Source organism: Fundulus heteroclitus, unplaced genomic scaffold (assembly GCF_011125445.2).
Source record: "Fundulus heteroclitus isolate FHET01 unplaced genomic scaffold, MU-UCD_Fhet_4.1 scaffold_50, whole genome shotgun sequence".
Taxonomy (NCBI): Eukaryota; Metazoa; Chordata; class Actinopteri; order Cyprinodontiformes; family Fundulidae; genus Fundulus; species Fundulus heteroclitus.
The window spans coordinates 810,875-824,519 of record NW_023396923.1 but is presented as its reverse complement, the minus strand read 5'-3'; the positions used below and the strand labels follow the sequence as shown (position 1 = coordinate 824,519).

General features: G+C 40.7%; 1 protein-coding gene across 1 annotated transcript in view; it reads right to left on the bottom strand.

Moving 5' to 3' along the window:
- LOC105922790 (NXPE family member 3) overlaps positions 1–13,645 on the bottom strand; it is a 116,103-nt gene that overhangs the window by 56,376 nt on the left and 46,082 nt on the right. Inside the window, exon 3 of the mRNA XM_036132397.1 lies at positions 11,046–11,204. Within this exon, the coding sequence (XP_035988290.1) occupies positions 11,046–11,204 (159 nt within the window). The remainder of the gene's footprint in view (positions 1–11,045; positions 11,205–13,645) is intronic.

Sequence of the window (13,645 nt, the reverse complement as noted above, 5' to 3'; positions counted from 1 at the left end):
CTCTCCTCTCGCACCCTTGAGGATTGAGCCCCCGTAGCAAATTCATTACATGATCCCACTTCACTCGCAGATTGTACTTTTGTTTTAATACCTGCCACATCGTGCAGTATCCAAACAGCTGCCCGGGGCCACGGAGCTCCCGTCTTATTGCTCTAATTATTACGTTTGCTGAAGAGAAATCCTTTCTGCGATAAAAGCCGGCATCAGTCAGTTTGCTTTTCAGAGACCTCAAGCTGATGTGTACACCGTGTAAACATGACATTGTGTCTACGATTACAGCGTACGAGTGACCCTCATTAAAATAATGTATCCACTGCTGCAGCATATCTGGTTCTTCCGTCTGTTCTGTGGAATTTAAAAACTCCAAGGACCAACCACACTAAAAACAAAAACGCGTTAATCTGCTCATATGTGTACTGCAAAACGGGCAAAACGCAACTCAATTGGCGTCCATCTTGGTTCATCATGAACGCTCTCGTTATCACTTCCTGGTAAACTTTGAAGACAGTCCCTCCCTTTCCGTTTGATTTTGTCATTTGTAAATGTGTTTTCTGAAATGTAAATTTGTTTCGAGACTTGTAAAAGTGTTTTGTGTGTTGTAAATTTGTTTTCTGAAATGTACATTTGTTTCTGTGGAAGTTAGGGTCAGTCTGACCTGGCTCTCAGTAATGGGAGTAAACATCTGGATATCATTGTTTAACTTTAGCGTTCCAAGATATGTCAAGTAGTGGAATTAATCGCTCTGTTTTTCTACTCTGTGTGATAAACACTTCCCAGAACTTAAGCCCTGTTGCCAATTGACGTCAATAGCGTGTAACACACACACACCAATGGAGACACACAGACTCTTGTGTTTAACGCACACACAATATTAGCCTTTAAAAAGGCAAGCTCTGTATTTGAATGTCAGAACTCACGCTTCTCACCCGTTCGTACGTGCGAAGATGAAATGGAATAAATTGAGTTGTCGTTGACGAGACAGAGGAACGCCATTTTTTTCGAGTCTTTCTTTCTTTCTTTTTTAAAGGTTAATAGTTAAGTAATTCTCCCACATTTCAAGTTTTGTAAAAGTGTTTCAAGTTTTGTAAAAGTGTTTTGTATGTTGTTAATTTGTTTTCTGAAATGTAAATTTGTTTAATTATTTGCAAAGGTGTTTTAGATTTTGTATTTTTGTTTTGCACTTCCCGGCCACCGTACTAATTGGCTCGTCTATTTTATGTGGTATTGAAATCCTTCCCAATGGCAGCAATTCCAGATGGATGTGTTGATGCCGTGTGGAGCTTGGCCGAACTACATCCACCTGGCGAGAGTCAGGTTAATAATTGACCCCTCTGTTCTAAATTCTTTTGTACTTCTGTGTCATCTTCAGTAGCTTTCCTGTGACAACTGTCACAACAAACATTGGTAGATGCTCACTGATATAATTTATAAATAATCTACTTGTTGTGTTGTTATCTATCATATTTGAAAATATATTATCTATTAATGTAGTGCTGTGAGTTGTGATCTACTAGGTCTGGCTCAAACTGTAAACTTTATTTCTAAACTCTTCTGTTGAGTCATGCATCACTGAGTTAAGCAGATCAATATTAAAGCCCCTACAGATAAAAAAGTTTGCTAAAGCTAAATGTACAATTGTTTGGCATAAATAATGTTAAACAAAATTAGCTCTTCTGAGTTTAATTGTGGAGCTAATGCCTAGCCAGTTATCCATTGTTTTCTGGATAATAACTAAAATCTCAAGTGCTTCTATCGATAACTATGGCATCTTAATGTCAAAAACAGCTTTTAAGCATTCCATGTTTTCTTTTCATGTTTTAGTCACATGATACACACACGAGTTAGTACTTGCATAACCATTGTTTTTAATGACAAATGTGGCCAAAAAATGTTTTCACATGAGCTTGTGAGTTGCTCTTATGAAAGAAAATATGTTCATGTCTCCATGAAAACTTTAGAACATGTATATCTTTAGTTCTGTGAAAGCATTTAAGTGCTTCTCTTGCAGCATAAATGTAAGTGAATTTCTTAAGTGTGTGTGTAGTATTAATAGCAAAACATACTTGATTCCTTTAACAAGCATTTTTTCTCTTTGTCTGGCTGACAGGATGACCATGTCATTTCCTGGCCCAGGTTTAATGCCCTGCATCCAAACAAAAGCACATTACTTTAAAGTGATCCAGTTATTAGATGAAAGGCTCATTACACAGTGAGGCCTCTGGCTCTTCCTCATGTATCTGAAGCACTCAGACCTAAAAGTGACCTCTCCTGCCTCCTTGTTTTAAACTGAGCTTTACATTTAGGTTAAGGTGATGTATCACACAAACTATCAGTTAATGGTGTTAATATAAAATTAGCCAAACATGGTAAAGAAACGGTGTTCAATTACTGCGCTAACTAAGGCTTGTAAAGGGCTAGTATTTATCACTTACCCTCGTAGTTTTTGATGTAGCTGGAAACATACAACTTGAAGCCTTTGTCTTTTCTTGATGTCTGTGTCTTGGAAGTGGTCTAAATAAATATATTCACATCATTTACCTTTACATCAGGCAGATCCTGCAGCGATTGGGTAAAAAAATTGCTATTAGCCATAGCTAATAAGCTTATTGCCTAAGCATCTGAAGTTTGGACGCTGGCGAGAAAACCTGGAACAGCTAGAATGGAAGAGCGTGCCATATAGGCTATTGATGGCAGGTATGTACACAGGAAAATTAGAGGAATAGAACTTGATTCAGCAACTGTTGGAAAAACAAGAACTCCCTTTGAGCTCATTGAACTTTGTTTAAAGAAAATTAACTTGTATAAATAAAAACAGAAGACAGTGTAGATGTATTGATAGCTCCTAAAAGCGTTTGTCAAAAGTTTGTTAATAATTTATTAATAAGAATACAAATATATGATATGTAAAAGGTATGAAAAAATTTTCATTGGGAGTGAGTAAAAAAGACATATTATAGATTACTTACTTATTTGCTCAGGTTGATTAGTTTGGAGACAAAGTTGGAAAGATAAAAGTTGGTGCAAGCTACGGTGTCTGGCCCTACCCGTGGCCTCTGATGCACTGGTGGGCCTTGGAGCCTTTCAAGCTGGTTGGGAGTTTGGTTCTTAACATCTCATTGCAGATGCTGTCCCACCAGGAAGTGCATTCAGCTAGTGGGGTGACTGGGGGAAGTTGAGTTAGAGTGACACCAGCCTGGGTGTCTATTGTCTTATGTGGTCCAGTAGCTATGTGAATGTTGGGGTGTGGTTAGTATAAATTTACTCTTTTTATTCTGGGGGGTAACCATTGGTGGCTCAGTGTATGGTACCGGCTCCTTGTTTTTCATTCCTGGTTAATGGCAATTCCAGGTGCTGGTTCTATCCATAGATCATGGGATCTGTATGGTTTGGACTGGCTGGCTGACTGAAGCTGTTTCTGGGGTTGAGTAGGCATATTTAATTTTTTTTGCTGGGGTGGTTTCAGTTCCTAGTGATCTAGGCTCTCCTGCACGGATGGGGTGGGGGTGGTTTGGGGGGGTGCTGGTTCCGGTTTGCAGTTGATTCATGGGCCTTGGTGCTTGTCCTTTGCCTCGGACCCAGCTGATTTTGGTAGCGTTGCTGGTGGTGCCTCCCTCCCGAGGTGGGTTTTGGAGAACGAGGGTGCTTATTGTTGTCAGTGGGGGATCTGGTTTCCTGGGAGGGCATTTTGCTCGCCAGTCCTTTCCTCACCATCCTCGGACCCCTTCCTATACATGCTCCGTCATGCTGCAACACATGTGGAACCTTGGGGAGTGAGAACATCCCTTGGGAGCAGGGAGAATGTCCCAGCCCCGCTGTCTAGTGGCAACCTGGACACCTAGACAACTGTAAAACTTAGATGCTTGAGACATGAAACACGTGTGTAGGGCAGGGCAGGAGGGGCACTTGAGGTATCTGGAGTGGGTAAATTGTTGAGGACTCCCTCCTGGTGTCTTCTCCTGCCTTCACCATAAAACTGCATATATATATATATAGTGAAGGTTTTGGGGGGGTTTTATGGGGGGGGGGGGGGGGGGGGCTTCCACCTTCCGGAGGTGGGGTGGGCTGTGGCGGGCAGCCAACCTCCCATTTTAACTTTGTACTTGTGAACAAAAGGCAACAACATGACATTTAAGCATGAGGAGGCAGGCTTCTCTGGCAGGACTGGCTCTGGAGTCAATGGGGCAGGGATCAGGGGGGCAGGGTGTGGACCGGGTATGCCCCCCATCCTGATGATGGGTATTACCTCCCAATCAGGGGCTGGATACCCCTCTGGGGTGCCGGCACATGGACCTGGGAGTATAGGATGTGTGTGGTGAGTCTGAGTATGTCTATGGTGTCTTTTCTCATGTGTGGTTATCAGACCCGGCTGCAGAAACAAATTACTTGGGCACACTACAAAAAATTTTAAATGCTTCAGGCTGAACAGTGGCTCTGTGACTACTCCCACAGTGCTGAGAAAGAAATTCTCAATATAATCCCAAAATCTAAAAAAACTAACAAACAAAAGCAATAGTGTGGTCAGTATTGCCAAATTAGGCAGGTCTCCACCCAATTAGGCTTCTTTTGAACACATTGAGCTGGAACAAAAGAGCTTATGGGCAGGTTGTAAAAATTTGGGAAGTTTTTCACAACATTTGTCGGGCTTTTAGAAAGAATACTAAAACTAAAACCATTTTAATAAAGTGCCATCTCCTTCAACTTATTTTACCGATCAATTTATTTTTTAAATGAGTCGAATCTGTCAAATCTGACATTATCAATGAATAATAGTTATAATGAATACTATTGTTTGTTATGATAAAACAAGAAAATAATAATGGTTAATCAAGTGCCACTATGAAATTGTATTGGTCAATGTAAACGCCCAAGAGGGGTTGAGTTCTGCTGATCAACTTAAAAATATTTCATGGCTGTGAAAGAGCAATGTTTGATTGAGCTATACTAAGAGAAATTAAGTTTATATTAAGGTAGCTTTACAACTCATGTTGGAAAGCTATTGATAAAAAGTTTTTTTCCAGTTGATATATCATGATTGTTAAAGTGATCTTGGGTGTTATTTGGTTGTCTGATTGTACATTTTGTGCGGAGCCTGTAGGTGCAGTTTTTTTCTTTGCTTCAGTGCAGTCGTGTACTAATGACATGTTTTTATGTGTTTAATAATTCTGTGCTTTTAACATGAGAGAGTTTGAGATTTGGGCTTGTTTTTTCTTTTAAATTGGGCAGGTTTTATGCTGGGTTTGGGTTGGAAATCAACAGTGAGACAACCTGTAGTGCTGTGTCTTGACTCAAGTCCAGCATAAGCTACACACTGATAAACATGAGCGCTGGTGTCAGGCTGATCACTGACTGATGTAAAAAAATCACACTAGCAGAGGTTCTGTAACTACAGCAGCTGTGGAGCACAAGGATCAGAACAAAGCAGAGTTCCCTTCTGCCACCAAGTAACCCTTCAATTTGGCAGAGTTTTCCTGCTTGGTTCTGCTCCTGGTGCTCCTAGCTGTCCTAGCTAATCCTCCTAGCGTGAATGTTTACTCCAGTGTTGACTTCGATGCTAATGTTTCACACAGAAATTCATAGCGCTGCTTCCAGTTCGCCCTCGCTTGCTTCGTTGTCACTTCTTGTAATTGTTTGGTAATCAGACCGACGGTGACCAGAGTTGAGCCGCAGCGTCTCTCAACGCTATGAATGTATGACTCAGTGTCCCGCCCCTCTCCAGCTGTGATTGGCTAGCATGTTGCCTTCAGTCATTGATGTGATTGGTTGAATTTTATGATTGACACATCAAAGATAGTACCTGGACGTTGGCCACTCCGAGGTAAAAAAAAAAAAGGCAGCTTCCAGTCCTGGGCGGGCACGGCTGGCTCAGTGGGCGGGCACGGCCCCCCAATGCCCGCCCATGCCACCGGGTCTGGTGGTTATGAGTGTTTGCATGCAGGATGGAAAAGTGTGAATGTGACTGTGTTTGTCTTTTTGCAAGGATGGGTTTTGGGCCTACCCCTCTCCCAGGACATCTCAGGTCTTCACAAAGAGTGGAGCCCATCACCTCCAGTCTGGCTGCCCTCTGATAGTTGGGGCCTTGATTGACCAGCTGGTGCATTGGTGGTCCTCGGTTTCTGGATTTGTGTGCTTGGGTGTGTACTGGCTCACTCCTGGCAGCCTGTGCTTTCTGGGTCTGTCCCAGGTCTGTTAGGGGGCGGTGTTCTCCTGGCCCTTGGGTTTCTGGGCACATGGCTGGATCTGCTTTGGCATAGCTGGCTACCAGGGGAGCCCACATGCACGTCGATGCAGTCCTCGGGGGCTTCGGCACTGTGCCTGCTGGCGGATTTCCTGAGGCTTTTCTCTGGGATGGGGGACACAGCTATTCCTGTGTTGGTCTTTCTTGGGTTTCTGTGCTCTGGGGGCCGTTTTGAAAATCTGGAGTTTTGGTCTCCCCGTTATCTGCCTTGGTGCTCGGGGGGGGGGGGTGTCTTTGGCTCCCCACAACCATTTTTGATGATTTTTGTTATGAATAAACCTTAGATATACAAGCATGCTCTCACAATGACCCACAAGTGCTTGGATCCGAGTGCTTACAGATACACTTCTATACAGCCAAATAAACAATCCTACATGTTTTTCAGGGATGTTATCAAAGATTTGGTTTGTTTACCTGTGATACTTTTTTGGTTGGTTTTCCTGTTCTTTTTATATCTCTTTCTGTTGTTGGAGAAGCAGACTCTGAGGATGTCTCATTCTCCTATTTCATCTGCTCAATTCGTGTCATGTTTTCTCCTTTTTAAATTGTTTCCTCATACTTTACTTTTTCTCTTTTCCCTAACTTTTCTGTCCATTGAACTTAAAATAATCCCAAAATAATATCCAATAAAGTTTTTTTACAAACATGTCAAGCGGAGCACATTAGCGAAAGCAGTAATGCTCCACTGGTAAAAGTAAGTCTCTTGGGCTCTCTTTGGCATCAAGACAGCAAGTCTTAATGGTACGCTGCCAGACAGGACATGTCATGATTCACGCTGCTGCCAGACTCTGTTTCTTTTTCATGCCTGTCTTTGCTGCAATGTATGGGATCAGGTTCCCCTGTTCCTCAAAAAAATCAAGGTCCAGCCACACCTGTTATCTGCTGCATATATACGTAGCTCACCTCAGTCCCTACCTCTTCGCCAGATTTATTTGACTGGATTTGCCAGTAGAGATCCAGCATTTCCTGCCCTTCTGCCCCTGCCCTATCTGGTCAAAGCCCGAGTACTCTCCTTATTCCGTGCCCTCTCTGCTCTATATCTGGGTCCCCATTGTGAGTCTCTACAGGACAGGTTAAAAAAAGATTAATCAGGGCAAGGGGAAGATTTAAGAAAGTTGCCATCTCCTATAGAATTATATATAATTAAGACTATAAAAGAAAAATTTAAAACTAAACTGATGTCAAAAATTTACAATTTGCTACAGTCAGAATCACGCTCGCCGACAGGGAGGGACAAACAGGTCAGGACAGAGGGGGGGCCCCAAAACTGACACTCTGAATGACCATTAAAATGGTCAGAGTGTCAGTCAGCGCACGCGACTGCAGCAGCGTCACCAAAGTCTCCCTGTCTGTGTCTCGGCTGTTTGCTGCTCCCCCTCCCCTCTCGTACATGGCTCAGTGGCGCCAGCCAATCAGCACGCAGGCTCAGCCTGGCCCGCCCACTCAGCTCTCTCTCACAAACAACCGCTCTGCTGCTCAGACTAGGTGAGAGAGAGAGAATGCCGCAGCAGAAAAACATGAAGAGAGAAAGAAGCGCTGTTTGGCTCTATTTTAATGCCGTACATTAAAATCAAGCTGTATGTTTTGTAAAAGTTAAATTCAGTTAAATTCAGTGGAAACACAAGAAATTTATCTAAACACATGAAAAACCATGAGTAAGAAAACGTTGAGCGACAAAAACGGAGAGAGGAGACGAAACTTCTCTCATTGCCCCGACAGACTCGGCCCACAGACTGATGTCACTGACTGAGGCGTTTCAGTCCTCCAGAGAACATCCAGGTAGATAAGAGTGGTAATCTTCAGCAGCAGATTATGTTAACTTTCAAAGTAGATATTATCTATCATATGTTACTGGAGCCCACACAGAAAATGTAATTAAGACCTTGAAAGAACCCAGTACATATATCCTATTAAAAAGTTTTATTTAAGATAAAATAACATTAGCTAATCCTTTAGTTATCCCACGACGGGGACATTTACAGGATTAAAGCAACATGCAGGTGCACACAACAAAAGATATAAGAGGTGGATTAGGAAAAAAAACACTATGAACATAACATTATTATTATTATTATTTAATTGTAATAATAAAATAAAAATCACAAAACCCGAAAGGTCAACAGTTTCATGATACATCAAGCTTAGGGACTGGCTAAAATACAGCAGGTCAAAAAAAGCCATATTTTAGCTGCAGTGCTTGCTGTTCTCTCATGAAGAAAAGATCAACTAGTGCACTAAATTCAATAGATGGGTTGGAAATATCCAGTATAAAATACAGAGATTTCCAGGGCATGAAGTATACAGTTAAGTTGACTTTGTGTGTGTGTGTGTGTGTGTGTGTGTGTGTGTGTGTGTGTGTGTGTGTGTGTGTGTGTGTGTGTGTGTGTGTGTGTGTGTGGTGATGGCAAGTGTAGAGGGGGGGTCCAAAAAGACTGCGTTGCCCTAGCAAAGCTGTCAGCTGGCCTGGTCAGAATTATCAGACAAATCTTTTGATGTTACAGGAAAGTGGGAATTAAAAACAATACAATTATTATAGATGAAAATTGGATTCTGGCATGTGAAAGTGTACATAAAATGACAAATAATCCAATTTGGAAATAATTTAAGTGGAAGGTCATGATGCGCTTAATTTTTTAGAATTCCCTCTTTAATATCTAGATTTGATGGCACCAAATCTATGCTGGCGAGATGTTAACCTTGTGGGAGACTATACTCTTATTTTTTGGGATTGCCCCATCTTGAAGCCATTTTTCCAAACAGTCTATCAGAGATAGGAACTACAGCAGGGGTCCGTTCTTCGTACGTCGCTAACTCAGTTAGCAGGATTTCATTGTTGACGATTTGGCATGATCTTGGATCGTTTGGTTCTTTGAAAGACTTCCTGCACTTGTTGTCATAGCAACATGTGCGCCAGCTTGAGCCTGCTCCAGAGCAGGCTTGTTTCATGTAAACAAGATTAGATCACGGCTGTTTAAGCAGAGGAGATGGGGAAGTCTGCCGTAGCCATGTCCATTTTTACGACTGCAACCTGTTGCGGAAGGTGCAAAAATAATTTGCAGAGTTTTTCGAATTAATCGCGTATTGCGCAATAGACAGGATCCTTTAGCGCAGCGCGACAGTAGAGATTTTTTCTTGGTGGCTGTTATAAACAGACAAACACATCATTTAACAGTGGCGTTTAGAGGAAAAAGTCGTGTTGGAGCCATAAATCTAAAATATTTAAGTTATTTGTATGATGGTTTGCTTTTTATTTTTATCCTATAGTAAGAAGATTTGTTTGGGCCATTTTATTGTGAAGTTTAGTTTACTTTGAAAGGCTTGCTTCCTGTCGAGCCGTATATTGTATTAGAAAAAACTATGGATGGATTATCTAGCCACGGAGCAATACAGTTTTACCGTGTAAACTGTGGATGACTTGGAAAAGGAAAATTTTCATTTTTTTATGGATAAAGATTTTTTTGTTGTTGTTAAACTTCCCAGTTTGCATGCGTCCTTTAGGTCCCGTCTCTAAGGAATGACACTGAAATGTGGATCTCTTGACAGAACAAGTGCCTTTTTAAAATAAAGTGTAATAATTAAAGGCTACCATTTTGTAGAATATTCTTGTATTTCACTTTTACTTGTCCCCATGTTCTAGTGGGTCCCGTGGCTCTGATATAAAATAACAAATAATATCAAATTATTAAAATGCAAAGATTCATGCTGTAGAATGTGATAGAAACATTTACCATGGACAGTATTTACGCATTAATTTGTCTGCTACTTTTTGCCGGCCCTCTCTCCTGGCTTTAGCAGATTTTGAGGTGTTTTAATTAATGACTCAAATTCGGCATAACCTTCCAAGCTCTTGTTCTGCTTGGGAGAAAAACTGTGGGCGTTCTTTGTTCATGCTGAACAGCCAATAGCAGCGTTGCTGATCATTGTTTCTACTATCGATACATTTCCCCTTTTAAACAAACGCATGAACGCGCGGTCATCTCAGATAACTCAATCCAGCCATACTAATCGTAAACAACAGGTGTGTTCGAAGAACCCAGTTAGCCGGATCATGATTAGCCGGATGAAATCATCTTGGATGTGTCATTTGATCTCGGATGTTTTAAGCAACGTACGAAGAACGGACCCCAGGACAAGACCTTCTTCTGGCTCCAAGGCACTGTTTCCTAGGAGTATTTAAGGGAGATGGGTTAAAGCGAGACAAGAATGAACTTATTCAGATATTTTTACTAGTAGCAAAGAAGATAACCAAATCTTGGCTCAAGTCATTACCACCTATGGTAGTTCAATGGTGAGAAAATAATAAAATGATTTTCTTAAAGGAGAAGATAACAGAACAACTCCATCTCAGTCTAGATATGTTTAATGATATGTGGGCTCATGTATTGAGACACCTTAGTTCATCTAGCGATCTATAAATGTGCAATTATCATTAGTCTTGGATCATCATGTGATCCCTGGCCAGTTGTTTGTGTTTCTGTTTTTGGGTTGAGCTTTCCCTTTGGGATGTAGATTGTAAATCATATTTTTTCTCTGTTTTCTTTATATCATATTACTTTATTATTGTCTGCTGAGATGCCAACTGTTCCACACATTTGCATGTATGGACATGGATATTTGCCTATACTGAAATAAAATAATGTTAAAGAAAAGATAAAACTGACATGGTTTGGAAGGGTGCAGAGAAGAGATAGTGACTTTGAGCAAAATCAGGAAAACATAATAAATTCAATAAATTAATCTTAGAAGATTGTGAGAAGTAGATGATGCTCATATAATTAGAACTAATGAATAAAACATGAAAACTCCTCACCCCAGCCAATATAGAGCTCTTCCAATTCCTGACATCAATGTTGTAAAGCATGAAGAATAACACGGACAAAGCCAAGAACAGGAAGATGAAGCCATACTTCACTGGGTAACGGTTTCTTGAAGCTTGGTCTTTGTGTAGCAGGGGTGACTGGATCTCAGTCTGTTTAAACGACAAAAGCATAAAAAGCAGGCCATGAGAAGCATGCAAGTATGCGGCTGCACTTTGACACAAATATAACTTTCTGTCTTTCCTTTATTCATGATTTATAACATTTTAAAAAAGCTTTCCAGAGGTAATTAATATAGTTCAACTAAATTTTAATTAAATGGAAAAATACTTTATTAGTTCCAAAGGGAAATTTAATACTCGTGTAACTCATAAGGGTTTCTTCAACGAGTTGTTGTAGATGAAAAAAGGAATGGGGGGATATCCCACAAAGAGTTTCATTATGACTATACAAGAGTGGCATGAAGCGGGATTCTGATAGTGAGCTGAGAATGCGTGTGCGTGCATAAAGGGAACCTTGATTTACCTGAGTGAAGTTGGCCCCCCCACCCTCTTCAAATCTGACGAAATTGGTGTCAAATGTTTGTGCTACGTTTGTGCTACGTTTGTGCTGGTTTGTGCAGCAAAAATTTTCGTTTGTGCCGCTATCATTTTAAAGATATAAACAAATGTTTTTAGAGGTCATCAGAGGTCAACCAGCCCCCCCACCTTCTTCAAATCAGACGAAATTGATGTCAATCAACTCAACTCTGTTTGTGCTGGTTTGTGCAGCAAAAATTTTCGTTTGTGCTGCTTTCGTTTTGAAGATATTAATGAAAAGGTAAAGGTCAAAAGGTCAACCAGCCTCCCCACCTTCTTCAAATTAGACAAAATTGGTGTCAAACGTTTGTGCTACGTTTGTGCTGGTTTGTGCAGCAAAAATTTTCGTTTGTGCCACTATCATTTTTTTCCAGGTTAAAATTAAATTATTGTTGTTCATAGGTTAGCAACTTATAATTTGTATGAAATTCACATTTTCAGCATGAACAGATGTTTACTGACCTTTGATGACCTCTACAACCTATTAATATCATTAAAATGATAGTAGTGCTGAGTACTTGACATGAGGCAGTTTATGACCTCCCTGTCTCCCCATGAACTTTTTAGAACTTTCACCTCTCATGCAGCCCAGCTCACACTCCACCTCCTCGTTAGTTCCATCTGTCGTTTCTAATTATCCAGGACTCAGTACACCTGCCAACACCTCTACTTAAACCCCCCTTAGTCTGCTCTTCCCCGCCGGTCAAAATCAGAATTTAAACTGCTGAAAGTACTGTAAATATAAGAATATTACATACTGTTCAATAAATGATAAGCTTTTTAATTAAGAGTCATTTTCATTTTACGGCCCTTTTATGGGGGCAGCCACCTTGGTGAAGAACAGTACTGCCTCCTCCCAGTTTGTGACGTCAGGTCGCGGTATCAGCTGTAGAGCAAGTACCAATGCCCTATCTGTCCCCTTGTAAGTAAATATCCATTTTCATGCCAAACAATTTTTTAACCCCTTATACAAAGATAGACATGATATTAACCATTTCAATTTAAATTAATACTAATTTTACATTTTAGAGACATAAAAAGACAACAAATAAGCATTAAATACGGTTTATGGGTTGGGTTCTGCAATGTTATCAGGGAGTAAAAACTCATTTTTAGAACCAATCTCTGCTCAAAATGGTGATCTGCACCGCCTAATCTACTTTCAGCAGTTATCATCAGTTATTGCAACCGTAAACTGCAGAAAATACGACCAGATCGGCTCCTCCTGAGTTCACTCTGCTCCTGTCAGGATGAGCTGCAGCGTGTTATGAGGCGGAGGGATATTTCAACGTTACTTAGTTTAGAGCCAAAACAAGCAACTTCATTTTCAGAAACAGGCCCAAAAAAACCTATAACCCGCAACTCATAAAATTTACAAGCGACTGTAAAAAAATTAGACCAAAGTCACATAAAATAAGAGGGCTTCACAACAGTGAGCATGTGTGTGTCGTATCACTTCGCCATTATTGCCCATATACACTGATTGAGACGACAATTTATGCTTTTATTTTCTTATTGATTAACCCTAAATTCATTAAATCACCACGAACGTTTAATTTTAGGTATACCTAATGATCCCCTGATTTTTCCCCGTTGACCGGACTTCTCCTTTAAAATGAAAGCGGCACAAAAACATTTTTTTGCTGTACAAACCAGCACAAATGGAGTCGAGTTAATTGACACCCATTTCGTCTGATTTGAAGAAGGTGGGGGGGCTGGTTGACCTTTGATGACCTCTAAAAACATTTGTTTATATCTTTAAAATGATAGCGGCACAAACGAACATTTTTGCTGCACAAACCAGCACAAACGTAGCACAAACATTTGACACCAATTTTGTCTAATTTGAAGAAGGTGGGGGGGCTGGTTGACCTTTTGACCTTTACCTTTTCATTAATATCTTCAAAACGAAAGCAGCACAAACGAAAATATTTGCTGCACAAACCAGCACAAACGGAGTTGAGTTGATTGACATCAATTTTGTCTAATTTGAAGAAGGTGGGGGGGGGGGGGGG